Here is a 19,427-nt window from a genome sequence, read left to right on the forward strand (position 1 = left end):
CTAAGATTAGTCGGCTTTTTCTATCTTTTTTATTGTGTATAAATCTATTTTTTTCTTTTTCTATTTACAAAACCACTACGGCTAATTTTACGCACTCGAGCTCGGTTTGAGACGCTCATGACTGAATGGACACAAGTAGGATTATTTTTGAAGAGATATAAAACTAATAGAATATAGATTGCGTATTCCTCAATCCATCAGCATGGAAGTAAAATAATTCCAATTACAACATCATGTTTTGACGAGTATTATGAGCTCGTTTGGGTGGGAAATGAAAAAGTTTGTAAAAAAGTTATTTAAAACTGTATAATAACTAATCAGGGACATCTAACGTCCTATTTTGGCCCAGAGCTTTGTCGGTATACAAGTGCAAAAGCCCATAATACTCCTATTTGCTCTTTGATTTCACATGAGCGGGGTATTGTATCTTTATCGAGTCAAAATATTCGATTAATGAACCGACGTGGTCTTTTTCGATGGTCATTAAGGTATAACATTCCTCATTTTATATCATTGTCTTATTCCTAGTGATTTAGACATGATAGATCTTCAATGTATGACGGTTGTTTCTCGAACATCATCTGATATATTGGTTGGAGGACTGCAAACTTTAATGCTACTTGTTAATATAGAAAGAGGGACGGTAATCAATAAACTGGTAATTGGTGGAACTGTGAACTTATTAATTAAAAAGTTAATATCGTTAAGAATCGTAAAAAAGATACAGTGGTAATGCAATGTGGACGGTATATTTGTTGCGGATCGTCTACCGGTGAACTGAGTCTTCTTGACCCGTCATCCTACAAAGAATTGCATTCAATAGAAGCACACAGTGGGTCATTTTCGGACCTTGATATCCGAGGCAATTTAATTTTAACATGTGGATTTTCTCAAAGGTATATAATGATCTTTTCACTTTATTAATAATAATTGGAAGAAATGAGCATTACTTATTGGATCCTCTTGTTAAAGTTTTTGATATTCGAACATTGCGTCCTCTGGTTCCTGTGCCATTTCCGGCAGGACCAGCTTATGTCAAAATGCACCCTAAAATGTCAACAACGGCCTTTGTTGTGAGCCAAAATGGGTTATTTCATATTGTTGATATGGGGAATACAACTGATGTGCAACTTCGACATGCTAGTACAAATACGTATTTCACTTCTTTTTGTGTTTCTCAATCGGGTGATGCGCTTGCATTATCAGACGCAGATGGGGCTGTACAGTTATGGAGTCAGAAGCTTACTCCATGTTTTTCAGAGTTTTCAGGCTCTTTGGAATGGCCAAATACTTCTCATGTTCCGAATATTCGTATACACACCGATACGTAAGTGAATTGTTTATTTAAACATAATTAGTATTAATAATACTAGTCCTTTAAATGTGATTGGTATGCCTTATTATCGAGAAGAACTCCTTTCTTCTTGGCCTTCTCATTTAGTTTATGATGTTGGAAAAGTACCTCATATTTTAGATCAAGATGCAATTTCTAATATGAAAATGATGGACTTTGTTGGTTATTCTATCTATAGTGGAAATATGAAGAGAAATCAAGCTAGATATTATACTAGGGACAAAGATGATGGAATACAGAAATTAATCGCTCCAAAATTTCATAGTGAAAAAGCAAAAGAATTAGTATCAGGTGACATGAAAAAAGATTCTGTTCCATTGTATTTTGAAGATGAAGATAATGATTCTACTGAACCTTTTATTATACCGAAATTTTATAAATTATTAGAAATAAAATATTCCAAATTTGGTGTAGAAGATTTTGATTTTGGGTATTAAAAAATTATTTATGAAAAAAAGCAAAATTAATTTTTAAAGATATTATAATAATACGCCTTTTTCTGGACTGGAAATTCACATTGAAAATTCATATTGCAATTCTTTAATTCAATTATATTATTTTATACCATCTATTCGTGAATTAGCAGTAGCGCATTCTGTTTCTTCCTGTGCACAAGAAAAATGTCTTCTTTGTGAAATAGGGTTTCTTTTTAAAATGCTTTCTGATGCGAATGGTCAAAATTGTCAAGCTACTAATTTTTTACGTGTTTTAAGTGCATCATCACAAGGTAATTTTTTCATTTCGATATTTTTGACTTTATTATTCACGGAATAAGCTATATCATTAGGTCTCATTATAAATGAATCTATGGAAAAAAAAATTTCTTTTTCCTCTATTATACAGGCTTTGAATAGATTTTTATTAGAAAAATTAAGTGACGAATCATTAAATACACATTCTCTAAATAATTATCCTTCTACTAATATTTCACCTTTAGCTGAAACAAATGGTTTTTTTTCAAAAACAATTACTTTTTGTGGCTGTGGAGCAAATTCTGTTAGAGATTCTATTATTTTTGTTATTGATTTTATTTATCCAAAGGTTAAAAAAATATTATTTATTTTTTTAATATTGATCTTAGAAGATAGCTTCGGGAAAAAAGTTTTCATTGGCATCATTTTCTTTAATTTTGGGAGCAAGCATTAATCGTGAAGTGCAAAATAGAGCCTGGTGCTCTAATTGTCATCAATTTCGCTTTCTTACTACTCAAAGAACAGTCAGTAATTTCCCATGTTATTTAAATATTAATGCAATGGCATATACACAAGACCATTGGAAATATTGGAGTTCTAAAGGCTGGCTTCCGACTAAAATAGGTTTAAATCATCATTTAGGAAAAGTTGTTTGTTTTCAAGGCAAAGATATCGATAAAAAAGTAAACAATGAGGGACTTACTATTTATAATTTAAAAGGACTTGTAGTAGAAATTTCTTTCAAAAATGAATCACATCTCGTTTCTTTTATTCATGGTTTGTTTTGTCTTGTTATTCATTTATTTTACTTACATAAAAAGTAACGGATAAAGACATAGAGCTAAAATATAAAACATCCTGGTTTCTTTTTAACGATTTTTTAGTAATGTCAGTTCCTGAAGATCATGTTTTGAATTTTTCAAAAGCATGGAAAGTTCCTGCTATATTAATATATGAGAAAGTAAATTACTCGGATGATCTTAAGAAGATTAACTTTCCTTCTTTCGATATGTCAGTTCTATATAAAGATTGTTCTATTTCATTGTATATTCATATTGTTTATATTTAAAGTGTTTAATAAATCTAGGAAACGAGATATGCAGTTTGTGCGTCATCAAATTTTTACAGAAATAGAAAAATTAGATCATAATACAGTTATTGGGCTAGATGCTGAATTTGTTTCTATGCAGAAAGAAGAAATAAATGTTCGTAGTGATGGAACCAGATTTATTGTTAGACCTAGTAAGCTTTTATTGGCAAGAGTCTCTGCTGTTCGGGGGAATGGAGAGTTAGAGAATGTACCATTTATTGATGATTATATAGCTATAAATGAGCCAATTGTTGATTATCTTACTGAGTTTTCTGGGATTAAACAAGGTGACTTAGATCCAATAACATCTAAATATACGCTTGTTCCATTAAAGGTTCGTCTTATTTTTTTATTTGTAAAATAAAATGTGTAAAAGATTGATAGATTGCATATAAAAAATTAAGACTACTTGTAACTCTTGGTTGTAAATTCGTAGGGCATGGATTGCAAAAAGATTTTCGAATAATTAGTATTATTATTTATTTCCTTAAAATATTATTAATATAAATAGATATACATGTGCCTAAAAATCAGGTTATAGACACAGTAAATCTTTTCTATCTTGAAAATCGTCAAAGGTATGAAAATATTAACATTAGCGAAATAATATAAATAAATTAGGAAACTTTCGTTACGTTTTTTGGCGTGGTATTTATTACAAGATTATATTCAACAAGATAGTCATGATTCTATTGAAGATGCTAGAACTGCTTTATTACTTTATAAAAAATATAAGGAATTTAAAGAACAAGGAATTTTTGAAGAAAAGCTAAAGGAAATATATGATTTGGGCAAAAAATATGGTTATAAACCGCCAGTAGTAGGCGAAGAAAAACATACTAATTAGTAAAATAAATATGGGTAAATAATGATATTTGGGAATCTATATTAGTTAATAACTAAATATTTCAATATTATTTGCAGATTATTTACAAATAATAATATATATGTATGAATGTATATAGTTTTATAAAAGATCTTTTAGTTATGATGGGTATTTTTAAAATTTGGTTTTATTTTTATAATGATATTTTTCATTATTAAATTCGAAATGTTTTTATTTTATAGAAAAAATAATATACAATTGTAGTAATGATTAATAAAGATATATTTCTGACCATAGAAATGAAATCCCGCATTTCTATACTCTTCGATTATTTTTTTTAAATTAAAAAATTATTTATGCATGATATTATGATCTGAAATTTTAATTAATACTTTTTAGTTAATATTTTTTAGAGACCAACAAATATACTATAAACAATCCTGTGTATTAAATAAATCGAGCGTTTTTAATAAATCAACATTTGAATTGTATTATATATAAATTATGCTAATATAGTTATTTCCTCAATATAATTTCAATTAATATATCTTTTTCCTAAAAAAAATCCAATTAATAATACACTATGCAACATTTTCATTATTTGTCCACATTTTTTCAAGAATTATTTGAATTGATTCTGTTATATCATTATGCTCATTTTCTTCTTTATCAGATTCTTTTGAATGATTATCATACTTTCCTATAAAATCAGCTAGCTTAGATGAACTTTTATTCGGTTTATCTTCTGAAGACTTATGGTTTATTGGATTCGACATTTGTTTTATATCTTCGAGGCAACCATCATGAAATAATTTTAAAATAACATGTTTTGAAGGATTTATAAAACGTGATATGTTAGTATATTCTTTATTAATATAATCAATTCGACGTTGTATAAAATTATCACTTTCGGGTTCATTCTTTGAATGAGATTTAATACATGTTAAACTTAATTCTCTTTGTAACAAAAGTTTTTGTTGTGTCCGATTCATATAACTTTTAAAGGAAGGTTCTGAAACAGTGGACTTCAATGTATTTACTTTTGATGTTGGAATCATTGATTCAGTAGATGCGTTGTTTGTTTCATTAAGACATTGTAAAGCGTAAGATGAATCATTTTCTAAATAAAATAAGTATTTAACATAATTTAAAAGAAAAATAAAACCTTTTGGGAATGTTGGTTGTGTTGCTACTGTATTTTCTGCAATTGCTGTCTCACGTGTTAAGTAAGGCATAGCAACTTGATGATTTCTTATTGACATAAGACGACTTGTAATAGGCTTAGAAATAGATGAAACAATTCGTTTTATGCTATTTAGGTCTTCTTTTTGCTCAAAAGAGTGTATTTTTATGTTAGAACATGGAATAACGCTTTTTTCTGATTCTTCTAAGTTCTGTGGCAAAACCTGTAATCTTATCTCTCCTGATTGCTCATTTTGCTTCTCTTCATTATCTTCAGTGTCTTCCTTTTGCTTTTCTGTTTCCTGTACAGTTTTTTTATTCGTATCATCTATATCCATTTGCAAGACATGTTTTCGAAATGTATTTGTCGAAATTCCTCGAATTTTCAAGTCTTCAGGAACAACTAATACAGTTGAAGCAACAGGCATAGCATGTTTACTCATTTTATTTAAATTCCGCCCACAAGAAGGCACTCGTGTATGATGACGTCCGTGAACAACAAATGTCTTATGAGCTTTAGTTTGACGATGTATATGAGAGTCATCAACTGTAGATCCTAGTAAATGTGTTTTAGTATCTGATAACGATGCATTTTGTGTCTGTTTTGATGATAAATCTGTCATTTTACCTGACTTTTAAAAGAATTTAGATTTACGGCTAATTATTGCAGTCGTACACATTACGTAAATGCAGATTAGTTTTATGGGATTAATATCAAGTCGGTAAAGAAGTATTGTGACGAGTGTTCAACCTGTGAAAAAATGTATAAAATACATTCAAATAAAATTTTATGTATTTTTTTGTTTTTTTTTTTTTGCACACCTTTGCTAAAAATGAATGTCTTATTTCCATATGTAATATAATGTATTTTATAAGTATAGAATTTTTCTGAATTCTAAACACAAAAGATTAACTTTTGATACTCTTTTTTCTTTCTTTTTATTGTTATCAGTTTTTTGTATTTATTGATTTTGGATGTTTTATGTTAAATACTGTCGAGCATAAATTGCATACGCTTTAATTCCTGCGTATATTCTTTTCTAATTGCAGTTATATCTAAGATCTGTCTTTGTTTTATTTCATCTTTTTCTGTAAATTAGTAATTATTAAATACAAGAAAAAACTTACCAGAATGAGAGTATTTTATTTTCTTATCAGAATGGTAAGTTGATTTAATATCTGGGTAAAGAATCCATGAATTACTCGCATCAACACAAGATAATGCAGAAAGAAGAGCAAGATATCCTTCAACAATATCAATTTGCTCTTGATTTCCCGCACCTTTGATTAAAGAACTACTTCTTAGTTTTTGTAATCGATGATACATAATAGACGCCGCTTTGAAAATAAGTAAAGAGATGAAAAATAATCATTTTACCTCCTTGAAAATTTCCTTGTTTTACTCTCCATGAATATAATATTTTATGATAACATGGACTAGTTCTAACGTCTATCATATTTTGGGCTCTAAAATATAAAATTGAATCAAATTCATCACTCAATCCAAGAAAAGAATATTCACAAAGTCTTTCAGAAAGATTTTCTCCACACATCATATCAACTAATTTGTAGAGTGAATCACATTTACTATAATGATTAATATAAACTCGAAACAGTTAAAGATTCTACTTCTCATAAGATTGAAGTTGTAAAAGGGTCAAATATGCATTATCATACATTTTAGCGTCAATATATGCTTGAAACATTTTACTATAAAGATCTTCTTTCTCAGTAGAATTCAACTATTTTTATTAAATAAATATAAAATATAAAAACATACCTTTTCTAATCCTACTTTTCTAGCTTCTTCATAAAATTCTGCCGAATAAAGATATAATGCATCCTGGTAATAAATATCTGCTACATGTATAAAATATAAATATAAATCGTTAGAAATAAATGAAATCCCGAAACTTTTTAAAACATTCAAAATAATATCAGTTGCATGAGTTATATATGTACCTAATATTTATAAATATAATATATTTATTAAAGTACAGTTATACATATTCCAACTGATGCTTTTTTAAAAAGCGCTGAAGATTTTTCTAACATTCTTAAACCTAAAAATATTCTTGCTTTTAAATAGATACCAAGAGGCATAAATGATATCCAAGATACAATTTCCATCGCTTCTGATAAGTATTTAAACTGAAATAATAATGCTGCAGTACAAAAAGACATTTCATAACCGTCTTTAAATATGCCTAAAACACGAGAACTATGAATAAGCTCTTCCATTTCATTGATCTTTAGTTCTTTAAAAATATAAAATTCACGTAAAAAGAATCTTAATGTTGATTCGAATCCATAAAGTCTTTCAATACTTTTGTTGACTGTTTTTATATCATGATATTGATTACTTATATTATTTGATATAAGTGTCTCATCTATTTTATTTAAAAGATGTGAGCAACATTCACGAATACAACAACATTCTCTAAATTCGCTGAGATAGTCATTAAATAATTGGTAAAAGCCAGTAAGCTTTTGCATATTATTATTATAACATCCAATAAAAACTAAAATTAATAACATTCGTAGTAAAATATCATAATATATATATGTAGCTTGATGAATTGATAAAGTTACCATATTTAAGCTTAATGCTGATCTTTGTTTTACATAAATATTTAACTGGAAACATTTGTCGTTAATTAGACATCTAAGCAATATTGTCATTGCAAGTATAGGATCTGAAATATCATTAAAAATCATATTAATATCATCTATTTTAGATGCCTCGATTTGTTGAGCAAATATTCTATCAGAAAGAATCCAAATTCTATCTCCAATAGAAAACGAATGTTTCTGTTTAATTTCTTCTTCTAATACTTGTTTAATAAATAACATTTGTATATCAGAAAAATCATCCAAAAATTTGTTGCTAATGAAAAATAATTGTGCTATATCAAAACGTGTTGTATCATTCCCAATATGAGAATATATTAAATTGCCTTTTGAACTACACCATTTTTGAAATCTAGGATCATCTCTTTTTTTATTTAAACAATGATAATATATAACTTCTGAAGAAATACATTTATTTATTATTCCAACAGAATTTGCTTTTACAACAAAAACACAATTTGTTGTTGAATCACAAATAAGATCAAGAGGCTCAGAACCTAATTCTTCAAGTTCTGTACATAATCGTAAAAATCGAATCCATTCAGCATTAAGTTCTTGTCTATATTTATCAAAAAGTAATAACCCATTATAAGGATCACGCTGAAGAGTAATGATCATATTTATTTCTTTATATACTGAGTCTTTCATTTCTTGTAGAGAATTAAAAGATACATTTCTTCTATTGTTATATCTATAATTTTTCGAATGATTTTTATACTGATATATTTCCAATGCTGTTCTTATTGTTACTAAAGAAAATTGTCCAGGTGTTGAAATTTTTCGATACCAATATTCTGATACATCATAAGGACTTGTTTCAAAAATAACTGATGGAGATATCTTTTTTGATAAAAACTTGTGTGCAGGAATTAATATATTCCATTCTTCATTTGTGAATGTTGGATTAAGAGGATCAATTATCATGTACTGAATAATAGAACTTGTATTACTTTTCCATAGAACCCAAATGACTAATCCAGATTTTGTATTATTTTGCAAATCATTTTCATCTTTAGCAAATTTACTAGAAATAGTAAACTTCAGAACCACCCATACGGAATTGTTAGTTGGAGGACGTAAACGCATCTGTAAATGTGTATGAGAAGTTAGACTAATTAAACCAGTAAATGTTGTTTCAGAATGAGTCCCTCCCCACAAAATAAATCCTGATTCTATAAGTGAAGTAAATGTTAATAAATAAAATTTATATCCTTGAAATGAAGGTTTCTCTAAAATTGAAATTAAACATCTTGGTTGTGGATCAAATATTTTTTGATCACTCCATGCATTATATGTTTTTAAAAGACTTCTTCGGTCTAAAGACCATACTTTTAATTTTCCATCCAAACTAATTGTAAAAAGAAGAGAATACATAAGAGATACATCCATAGAAATAATTAAATTAGAAGATAATTTATCATTTTTAGATATTCCCCATAAAAACATTCCTTTAAAAGAAGAAAGATAGTTTCCATCACTAAAAGGAATTTCTATATATTCATCTACAAATACAACAATCAACAGTTTTTACAAGTATTAATATTATACATACTTTGATCATTTTGTTCAAACATAAGAAGACCTCCATCTTTCAAAGCAAAAACTACCTTCCTTGATGTAATAGATACAAAAAAATGAGGCATTCTAACATCAAAATAGCACGACCGATATACAAAACACCAATCAAATGTATTCTCAATAAATCTACATTGTCCATTAAAATGTGCCGATGTAAAACGAAGAGTATAAAAGAAATTCTGCTGGGTCAAAACATGCACTTTAAATTCATCCACATCCTCTTCATCTATAAAAACAATGCCATATGACTTAATACTCGATGGAAAAAAAATACATAAGTTTACCCCCGAAAAAATGTCCAGATCACATGTTTCAACAGGAATAAGTTCAAGAATATTTTTGTAGACTATTCTCCATAAAATTTTACTTAAAAATCTTCCTTTCTTTCTTATAAAAATCGAACTTTGAGATGCTAAAAATGCTTTTGAATAATAATTTTCTGGATCAATTGGAACTTCTTCAATTTCATCTTCATCTCCTTCAACTCGAAATACATTAAGGTCTATTTTTTTACGTTGTAAAAGCTGATCTACTGGTATAGATGTCTCTTTCAACCAACTTTCTAATTTCATAATTCAAAATACGTTGAGAAAGGCGTTGGACTTTTATATATCGTTAAACTAAGTAAAAAATAAATGAAGATGAGCTAAATAAATTGAAATAAATTTCAATTTCTGCAAATTTGAGGATCCCAGTAAATAGTTTTAATTAAAATGAAGATGAATAATGTATTAGACTAATGGAATTAAATACAGTGTTTTACAAAGTCTCATTAAGAGAATAAATATCGAATGAATGAAAAAAGAAAAAAATAGCCACACTTACACTGTCTTTCCTTTTTCTTCACGTTTTCATAAAATTAATTAGTGCATTTCTGAAATTAAATATTTTTATGAATCATAAATCATATGACACATTTTAATATACAAGTGCCAAAATATTCAAATATAAAATATAAATCTTTACCAACATACTAAGCATCAATTGGATCATCTACTCCTCCATTTGTAATTGCAAATACTGCATCTGCTTCTGCTAAACAAGGAGAATCATAAATTTTACAAATACGTTGTTCTCCTCTTCCTTTTCGTAAGGATAATCTTTAAAAATATGAGATTTTTATAGTTTATAAAAAAACCAAAGAATGGATTACCTTGTTGTTGATGAATGTGCAATAATATTCTAAAAACAATTAATATACAGCTTTAAAACCCTTAAGTCATTTTTACTCCTCCTATAGGTTTCTTAGGATCTGGATTAAACATTGAAGCATTCCCGTCGACTTGAGCAACTACTTGGTTGGTAATTACAACCGCAATACCATACTAAAAATATTCTCAATGAAAATTTTTAATCAAAAAACTTAAACCTACCTCATCTGCAAGACGTTGTAATGTTCTCAAAAATTTTGCAAGATGCATTTGACGAGCGGATAGTTCGCCTCTGCCTGCAAAGTCGGTACGGTATAAAGATGTGGCACTATCCACAATAAGAAGCGAAAATCTAATAAAGTATTAAATATATTTTTCAATCTTATGAAATAACCTGGACTCTGCCATCATATTCGCTGCTTGTCCAAGAAGCTGCAACTGATGATCGGCATTATATGCTCTGGCATAAGCAACATTATCTAAAACTTCTTCTCCATTAAGACCATATCGATCTGCAACAGCCAAAAGTCGCGTAGGCCTAAACGTTCCTTCTGTATCAATGTAAAGGCATTTCCCTTCACCACCTCCCATATCAATAGGAAGCTATTACCAAGAGTTAATTTATCTTAATCTTTTTATCTAAATTATATTTACTTGACACGTTACTGCTAACGTATGGCATATTTGGCTTTTTCCTGTACGAAATTCCCCAAATATTTCAGTAATTGATCCAGTTTCAATACCCCCTGCAAGAAGCGTATCCAACTGCTTTGATCCTGTTGTAATTGAAATCAATTCACTTCTTCTTTGATGAAATTCTGTAGCTGTAGTAAACCCCATAGGAACTAACTTGGAGGCTACAATTATATATAATAAGCTTCTACTTCCCTAACCCTTATATGTACCTTCAGAAAGCAGTTTATCCGCTTTTGCTTCCGATATACCTTTTATCAACAAAATAGCACGTTTAGGTCTAATTTTCTTAAAAAATATCCAATTTAAATTTTAAGAAAATCTACGTATATGCAATTGCCTCTACAGTGTTATATCCAGCTTCAATAATCCGTTTAATATCCGATGCTGAAATACCATTGCCCTAGATATGTTTACCAATATTTATCATACGAATATTAATACTTCAAGTTTAGATAATGGAGTTGGTCCACAAACAACATCTTCTTCAACTTCGTCTTGTATATTATCTTCTACTGATGCTTCATCTGGTGTCATTTTTTTTATATTTAATATTTAGCGCGTTTCCTCTTCGTGTTAAGCTGTCGTTACATGGTTTCCAAGAAATGATGAATCTCGCAACGCGTATCACGTGACATCTAATTCAGAGATATAAAATTATTTTTAAAAAGATTATAAAGCATGTGCAATTGTCTTCAAAATTGGACATTTTCTTTTGAGATACGTTTGTTTTTCGTGTGATTCTTGAATATTTGTTTGTTTGGGTATCACTAGTGAATCCAAATTATGTAGAAGATGTGCATTTTCTGGTAGGTCATAAATCCATTGTTTATCTGCTAAAAGATTAAAGAATAAACCAAATATTCCAATTAGTTTTAAAGTAGATTTTGATCCGAAAAAAATTAATTTAGATTTTGCTCTTGTAAACGCTACGTTTAGTCTTCTCCAGTCACGTAAAAGCCCTTCTATCTTTTGAAATTAAAAAAATAAGAAAAAAAAAGAAAAAACCTTATTTTTACTGTTAGATCTGACAAATGAAATTATGATGCAATCTTTATCCCGTCCTTGAAAACTATCAACAGTATCAATTTCTATTGTTTTAAAATATTTAAGAAAATAACGAATTAATTTGATTTGAGATCTATATACAGACAAAACAGCAATTCTTGATTCAGAAACGCCTTGACTTAAAAGACAAATAACAATCTTTAATAAAATTAACTTAAATAAATCTATATTTTATTAAACATACTTGTTTCAAAAGCTCAACTTCAATATCATTTTGTATTCTATCTCCTTTCCTAGATTCAGGGGCAGGGACATAATCTGTATTTGCAAATATTACTGAAAGCCTTGTTTATATTTAATTTTTGCCCTATTTTTAAAACAAAATTTATTACCCTGGTTCAAGTATTTTTTTAATCCAACATTCATTTATATTACATATATATTCGCAATTCTTTTTCGAATGTAATTTATCCAATATATAAAAATCTCCATATTCCAGAAATTTACATGCAGTTTTTTCATCTCCACATTTTAGTTTTCCATTGTAAATTAATGTGTTAGAAAGAAGCATAATATCTTTATTCATCCTATATTGATACTCAAGATTTACAATAGCGATAGGATTTGCATCTGAAAGATGTTTAAAAAGACTAGTTTTCATGTCTTGATCAGCTGTATCAATACTTCGCATCTTGATTATAATTAATAAAAAAGATAGATAACTAAAATCTTTACCAAAGGTGGTAATTGATAATGATCACCAACAAGGACAAATTTCTCTGTAAAACGCAAAGGGCCAATACATATAGGTAAAACTATTTGAGATGCCTCATCAATAATACAGTAATCAAATGTTCTTTTTGAAAAAATTGAGCTAATAATTATATTATAACCAACAAAAGTGTATTATAACTTACTGTGTAATACCCAAACATGTAGTAGCAACAATAGATGGTTTAATATATTTCAATTGAAATGATTCTGAATTATCAACAATATATTCTTGAGTAATAACTTTTTCTTTAACGTTTGGATGTATCTTTTTATGTTAAAAAAAATAATAGTATATTAAATTCAATACTTTTTCAATTGAACCTAGTCTTAAAACATTCTCTTTTTTAACATCTAATTTCAACAAAATATTATCAATAGCTGAATGCGTATAGGATGTTAATAAAACAGTTTTATTATTTGCAATTAAAATCTGAATTAGACAAGCAATAGTTGTACTTTTTCCTGTTCCAGGCATACCTAAAATAAGCGCATAATCTAAAGCTAATAACTTTTAGGCAAAATAATATTAAAAATTTAAACGCTTTATACCTGTCATCACTTTAAAAATTGCAGCTTTTTGACTATCATTTAATTCTTCATAACTAGGTATATTAAGAAAATCAGTAAAATTTAAATTAAATTTTGGTGAAGATAAGTTTATAATTAATTCCCTTCTACGTTCTTCATGTTTCAAATATAATAATTTTGTTAAATTGTCTCTTGCTAATGAGATTCCATTTTTAAGTTCATCTTTATCAATACGATATAATACACTTTCATCATTTTCTATTAGATAAAAATTATTTTTAAAGGTATTAGATATAGAAAAGTTTTCAGATACTTGGCTATTTCGAATATTAAGATTCTTTAAGATGCTTTTTGGACTATGTAATTGTTTATTCACAGAGATGGTAATTGATGCTAATTCTATTTCAATAACACTTCCATTCGCAAGAGCAAAATGCCCACTTTCATCAGAAACAATAATATAATCACCATAGCTTATCTCAGAATCAAGAAAAGAATTATCATTTGAAGAAATGCAATGTTTTTCTAAAGTATATGTATAACAATTAATATTTTCTAACATTTCTTGTTTATTAGATATAAAGTGGCATTTTTTAATTTTAAGATTACTCAAACATCTTAAGAATTTAGCTAATAGAAAATGTAATGTTTATATATACCTTCCATATTCTTCTCTTTTTTTACTAGTGATACTCCATAATTCTTTTCTAAAACGAAATGTTTCATTTTCTTCCTTAGATAACATAGAACTCCAATGTTGAAAAAATGAACGATATTCAGGAGTTATATCGTTCGTTTTTTCATCAAAGTAATTTCCTAATCCGCTTGTATCCCCTGTTCCAGACTCATTAGCCTATACAAATTAGAATTATCTATATGTATAATGATTAACTTAACTTATGAAAAACAAAGCATGGCTCACGTACTGGACATCTTTTGCAAGTAAATGTGTTTTTAAGCATACATGGTAAATTTTGATAATTTTTAAGATATTTTGCGATATTGTTTCTGGTAATAATAAGTCCACGGATTTCATTATGAACAGCAAAAACTTGAATAGTTTCTCCTTTCTCTAAGTAAAATAATATTCCAAAATTAACGTTTATATCTATAAAATTAATAAACAAAGAAAAATATTAATTATTTACCATAATGTTGAGATAATAGAAGTGTGTAAAGAATCGTTTGTGCTCGATGCTCCATAGATTTTGTATTATTTCCTGTTTTTAATTCAAAAGGTGCTATTAAGTATTGTAAATCTGGTCCTGATTTAAGTGCTATTTGAACGGTCGCATCAATACTTCCTTTTAGTCCATATTTAGGAGACCAAATATGTTCCTCAATTTTCAGCAATTTACTAATAGATATAAAAGATGAACTACATTGTTTCAATTGATGAGTCGTTACACGTGAATTTTCCTAAATATTTTTAAAGAAAGATAAAAACAAAATCAATATACTCCAGGCATATTTAGAAAATATCTAGATGCCCATTCTTGTAAATTAGAAAACCTTTGACAAATATACTCCATTGCACTTTCTATATTTTCCCCTATTTCATCCAAAGACTCCAAATTACTCAATATTAGATGCTGTGTTTTTTCTTTTAAAAAAGATAAACTAAAGTTACTATTTTGAAGGCATAATTGAAATAAACAGTGTAATATTTTCCCATAAACTTGACTTTTTGATATATCACCTATTATTTTTACTTTTTCCTGAATAATTGTTTTTCTAATACATGAATAAGAATTAGCAATAGATGTACATGATATCAAATAATCTGGATTCAAAATGACAAGATAATGAGAATTATCTACAATGCAAATACCATTTTCATCATATTGTCCATGAAGATACAAATCATCGCCTATTTCAACAGGAGTAAAAAACCAATCTTGTCTTAGTTGAATTATTCGATTATCTTGCTCCAAAAAAATTACCTATTCTATTTAAAAAAAAAAAAAATCAAACATGCAAAAACCTTTTGAAATCCTTTATATTCATGAGAGTCAATCCATTGTTCTTTTACATCACAAACCCTATAACTTACAAATAAATCGTTCTATATTAAAATAATTAAAAGAAAAATTACAATTTTAAGGATAAAAATATTTATACCACTTCATTTTTACATGGATTAAATGGCTTTATAAAATCTTTTTTATTTTTATCAAAGACTAAGTCATCTGTCAAAAACGAGTCTTTACCAGTATTTGCAAGCACTTGAGCTGGATCGAGACATGGTTCTTGACATGTATCCAAGACAGATAAAACTGCTTCTATTTCTTCATCTAATACATCGTCTGCAAAAGATGCGTCTAACATATCGTCAGAAAAAGACGTATAAATATTGTCATTTTCATGAAAAGATTTATTTTCAGGCAATTCTATTACATTTTTGTGTATTTTTTTCGCTTCTAAAGGTATCTTTTCTGTAACTGTTGATGACTTAAACGTATTATTTTCAGGAGAAAAAACCATCTTTTTTGTCGGACAAAGATCATCATAAGTATGTGTTGTTTCAGCTATTGTATTTGAAATAGAATCTTTTTCTAAATATTCATCTTTTTTTCTTGATCCATCATTATTTGTTAGATTTTTACCAAAAAAACTATTATATGACTCTTTTACTACAGAATTTAGTTTATCGTCTTGAAAGTTTCTTTGAAAATCTTCTCTGGATACAGAATGCTTTTCAGAATCCTTAGAAACTGCGTTTTCTTTATTTATAGATATATTAGCTGCATCTTGATCTATCTGTTCATCCGATAATTCTGATAACGCTTCTAAATCCTCTATATCATCTAAAAGATCATCTGAAAGCCATTCTACTGCAATTTTTTTGTGATTTTCCATACATTCTCCCTCTGTATTATTTTCTGTCTCCTTCAATTGTAGATCCTGTGTATATACTCTACTTTCTTGTGCATGTACTCCATTCTCAACACTTAATGGGTCCGGTAAAAGCATACGTAATGCATCAACAAGCCGTGTTACTGATGATTGTGTTGAAAAATCTTTATTTTCTCTATACATTTCTCTTATATTGTGTTTTCTCTGAGCAGTATGTGCTCTCCGGCGTTGTACTGAAACCCGGCGCTGCACTGGCGTTGCTGGTCCACAGTATTTAATATTTTCTGTATTATACGCTGTCTTGCAGCGACTCCAAAGCTCAACAGTCGGATCCAGTCCTTTATCAAGCTGTAAATGTTAGCCGGTATAGAACAGTATGAATAAACCTTGTCTTCTGAGCTGTTTTGTTGCATAAATAAAGCAAATAAAGAGTCTGAAGGGCCTTTAAAAGTTAATATTAGCCTTAGAATCTTGTTAACTTACGAGCTGAACACGGAGACTCCTTAATGGGACTCATTTTCCACATTACTCGTTCATTGTCAGTATTGGAGGGATTATCTGGATTATCTGATGTATCTGATGCATTAATTTCCATTTTTCTAGTATAAACAAGTTATAAATGCATTATAGATGCATTATAGATGCATAGCAAAACAACAATAGAAACAATGAAGTAGCGCAAATGAGTGTGCAAACATCATATCAAGAACAAGTAGGAAAAAAATATATATGGATTAAGAAAAAAAATAAAAAAATAAATAGAATAGAATAGGGTATTCAGAAAACCTGTTTTTATTATTAATTATGTCCATTAATCTATTTGTGATCACAATGACAAATGCAGTTGAGCGATAAGTTCTACGGTGTATTTGATAATCTAAGAAAAATACATAAAAGATGCAGCAAAAGATATATTAAAAGGCATCTTGATGTGTAAACAGTGAATCATCCGTAGTCCATGTTGTAGTTAACTGTATCGTCTCCAAGCCCTCTAAAAGTCGTAAATTGTTATTTTCAGAAACTGAGTAAATATTTTTTTTATCCAAATCATAATAAAGAATATACTAGTATAAAATAGATATGTATCTAAAACATGCAACTATACGGATACTTCGTCGTCGTCTACCCCCTCGTGCTTCTCATTTGGTTCATGAATGTCATGGTCTAAAGAAATACCATTCAACCGCATATTATCTTCAACATTATAATGCTTTTTAACCCAATCACGAACAAATAAGCTAGCTTTCATAAACTTCTTACTTGCATATTTTTTGAAAAATGCCTCATGTTTTACAACTGAACGTGAAAGATAATCCAACATCATTTTAGAACAAGGCATTAAATCTGATTCCTTATAACCTGAGTAATGTATTAAATTTGCATTCTAAACACAATTAATAAAGAAAATACTGATGCAAAAAGAGTAAAAGCCTTACCCAATCACCACCAGTAACCATAATCCTTGCCAAATAAATGCCTGATGCTGCAATATTAGATGGAACAAATGGTAAAAACCGATGATCAAGAAGACTTATTTCTATAAGATACTTTGCTACAGTACGCGTCTGAATATCATAATTATCTGCCTTTGATACTCTTCTTAGAAAATTCATAGGATTCGGATATGACATGTCATATCCAAGCACTTGTAAAACATATTGTTCAGCTTTAAGGATTTCCTCATTTGTATAACCACCATCTGCCATATATATAAAGTTCTTTATGGATGGGCACATTACTTCTTCGTATTTTGCGGCAATAAAGAGAGCAGTTATGCCTACCAACTGAAGTTTGGGAAGAGAACATACACGTAAAGATAAAAACCGGTCAATAATATTAACTGAGAGAAATAACGTTTCTGGAAGAAGCCGAAACTTTGCATGAACCTCAATCAACCAATCTACTAAAATCCCTCTCATTTTCCATTGAAGTTCTTTCTGCCGATCCATATAATCTGGTAAAGGAAGAGTTAATACCTAGTCCAAAATATTAATCAAGTCTTTTCTTAATAACTTCCATTACAAACCTCTAATTCTCTCATGTAGTTCATAATTTCCTCAACATATTCCGAAACCATCAGTGGATCATGAGCGTCATCTGCATCTAAATCATCCCAATCTTGTGATGGTACTGTCGCATCCACTACCATATCTGTAGCTGTATTCGAAAGGCTTTCAACGCGCACTTTCTTGCTTGCCTGTGTTTGTTTCACTCCAACTGGTTGCTTTTGTTCTTTGAGAACTTTTGAAGTTCTCCGTTTCCTTGTAGTTTCTTCAACATGTGGATCCACCAAAGGTATCGGCTGAACTGATTGGACCAATTGCATAGTTTCTGCGGTCTGTACAGGCTGGATCAATTGCGTTGATTCTTTCGTTTGAAGTACTGGTACTGTGGGCTTCGTGACTACACGTGCTTTTGTGTTAAGTGGTTGAGTTTTAGTCTTTGAAACCATATTCTCCTTATTATTTACATTGCTCACATCTCCCAGAGCTGCTCTTTTTCGTGTTGCAACTGTCCATGGCTTTGCATGACTTTCTGAGCTTTGTGTCGATGTTAACTTTACCCGTGTTGCTTGACCATGCAACTTATTCTCGTCGTTGACACTGGACAACGCTGTTTGGCGTGTTATGCGCCGCTGTTGTAATTAGCTGTGAATCTATGTATACATAAACATCTTACCGCTGCGTTCATCGTCTTTTCGCGCCCAACCGTGCAATCTCACAAAAAAGGCTTATTTAAACGCAATATTCTACTAATTTCATTAAGAAACACGCATTCTTTGTTTTTCCTGTGCCTAGTTTACCTTTTAATCGTATCCAACAAAGCCAATGGCGACCCGATTTTTGAAATACTCAATACAAATCACTGAAAACTGCTGAAAAAACGCTGGAAAAGCAGCCTGCGTCTCTATTCTTGAAAATGGAAGATAGGCTACGTGTTTGCAGCTCGAAAACTCTCTGAAACGTGCGTTTGCTGATATTTAACGCCTAAACTAGCTCTTCGCGCCGAGCGAGTGTGCGACAGTCCAAAGTTGCTCCGACGATGAGTCAAAGAAAATAAACAC

The 19,427-nt window shown here is 29.3% G+C and overlaps 6 protein-coding genes across 6 annotated transcripts; 1 reads left to right on the forward strand and 5 right to left on the reverse strand.

The window, feature by feature from the left end:
* Nucleotides 1-117: 117 nt before the first annotated feature.
* On the forward strand, nt 118-3,983 carry T551_03067 (poly(A)-specific ribonuclease; the record flags this gene model as incomplete). Its single annotated transcript, XM_018375330.1, has 15 exons — nt 118-135; nt 178-279; nt 322-488; nt 529-673; nt 709-896; nt 938-1,327; nt 1,374-1,784; nt 1,831-2,081; nt 2,130-2,395; nt 2,439-2,823; nt 2,868-3,090; nt 3,134-3,470; nt 3,521-3,605; nt 3,648-3,714; nt 3,758-3,983. 15 exons carry the CDS (start codon nt 118-120, stop codon nt 3,981-3,983), a joined length of 3,261 nt encoding a protein of 1,086 aa, XP_018228538.1.
* Nucleotides 3,984-4,543: 560 nt separating this feature from the next.
* On the reverse strand, nt 4,544-5,767 carry T551_03068 (uncharacterized protein; the record flags this gene model as incomplete). The annotated part of the gene is made up of 2 exons (XM_018375331.1): nt 4,544-5,082; nt 5,128-5,767. The coding sequence occupies 2 exons, from the start codon at nt 5,765-5,767 to the stop codon at nt 4,544-4,546; spliced, it is 1,179 nt and encodes a 392-aa protein (XP_018228539.1).
* A 362-nt stretch (nt 5,768-6,129) lies between these two features.
* On the reverse strand, nt 6,130-9,925 carry T551_03069 (uncharacterized protein; the record flags this gene model as incomplete). The annotated part of the gene is made up of 7 exons (XM_018375332.1): nt 6,130-6,233; nt 6,273-6,482; nt 6,523-6,731; nt 6,774-6,886; nt 6,925-7,106; nt 7,151-9,277; nt 9,328-9,925. 7 exons carry the CDS (start codon nt 9,923-9,925, stop codon nt 6,130-6,132), a joined length of 3,543 nt encoding a protein of 1,180 aa, XP_018228540.1.
* A 401-nt stretch (nt 9,926-10,326) lies between these two features.
* On the reverse strand, nt 10,327-11,734 carry T551_03070 (DNA repair protein rhp51; the record flags this gene model as incomplete). The annotated part of the gene is made up of 9 exons (XM_018375333.1): nt 10,327-10,453; nt 10,507-10,535; nt 10,583-10,678; nt 10,727-10,856; nt 10,899-11,107; nt 11,159-11,361; nt 11,410-11,477; nt 11,524-11,600; nt 11,642-11,734. The coding sequence occupies 9 exons, from the start codon at nt 11,732-11,734 to the stop codon at nt 10,327-10,329; spliced, it is 1,032 nt and encodes a 343-aa protein (XP_018228541.1).
* A 135-nt stretch (nt 11,735-11,869) lies between these two features.
* T551_03071 (bifunctional ATP-dependent DNA helicase/ssDNA endodeoxyribonuclease DNA2) lies at nt 11,870-16,958 on the reverse strand (the record flags this gene model as incomplete). The annotated part of the gene is made up of 16 exons (XM_018375334.1): nt 11,870-12,166; nt 12,206-12,403; nt 12,450-12,549; nt 12,598-12,896; nt 12,941-13,079; nt 13,123-13,244; nt 13,287-13,480; nt 13,529-14,124; nt 14,167-14,360; nt 14,416-14,615; nt 14,656-14,926; nt 14,968-15,450; nt 15,492-15,572; nt 15,629-16,711; nt 16,750-16,805; nt 16,847-16,958. The coding sequence occupies 16 exons, from the start codon at nt 16,956-16,958 to the stop codon at nt 11,870-11,872; spliced, it is 4,425 nt and encodes a 1,474-aa protein (XP_018228542.1).
* A 504-nt stretch (nt 16,959-17,462) lies between these two features.
* On the reverse strand, nt 17,463-19,054 carry T551_03072 (uncharacterized protein; the record flags this gene model as incomplete). Its single annotated transcript, XM_018375335.1, has 4 exons — nt 17,463-17,747; nt 17,800-18,339; nt 18,390-18,998; nt 19,043-19,054. The coding sequence occupies 4 exons, from the start codon at nt 19,052-19,054 to the stop codon at nt 17,463-17,465; spliced, it is 1,446 nt and encodes a 481-aa protein (XP_018228543.1).
* Between the last annotated feature and the right edge of the window lie 373 nt (nt 19,055-19,427).

Source organism: Pneumocystis jirovecii (assembly GCF_001477535.1).
Source record: "Pneumocystis jirovecii RU7 chromosome Unknown supercont1.14, whole genome shotgun sequence".
Classification (NCBI taxonomy): domain Eukaryota; kingdom Fungi; phylum Ascomycota; class Pneumocystomycetes; order Pneumocystales; family Pneumocystaceae; genus Pneumocystis; species Pneumocystis jirovecii.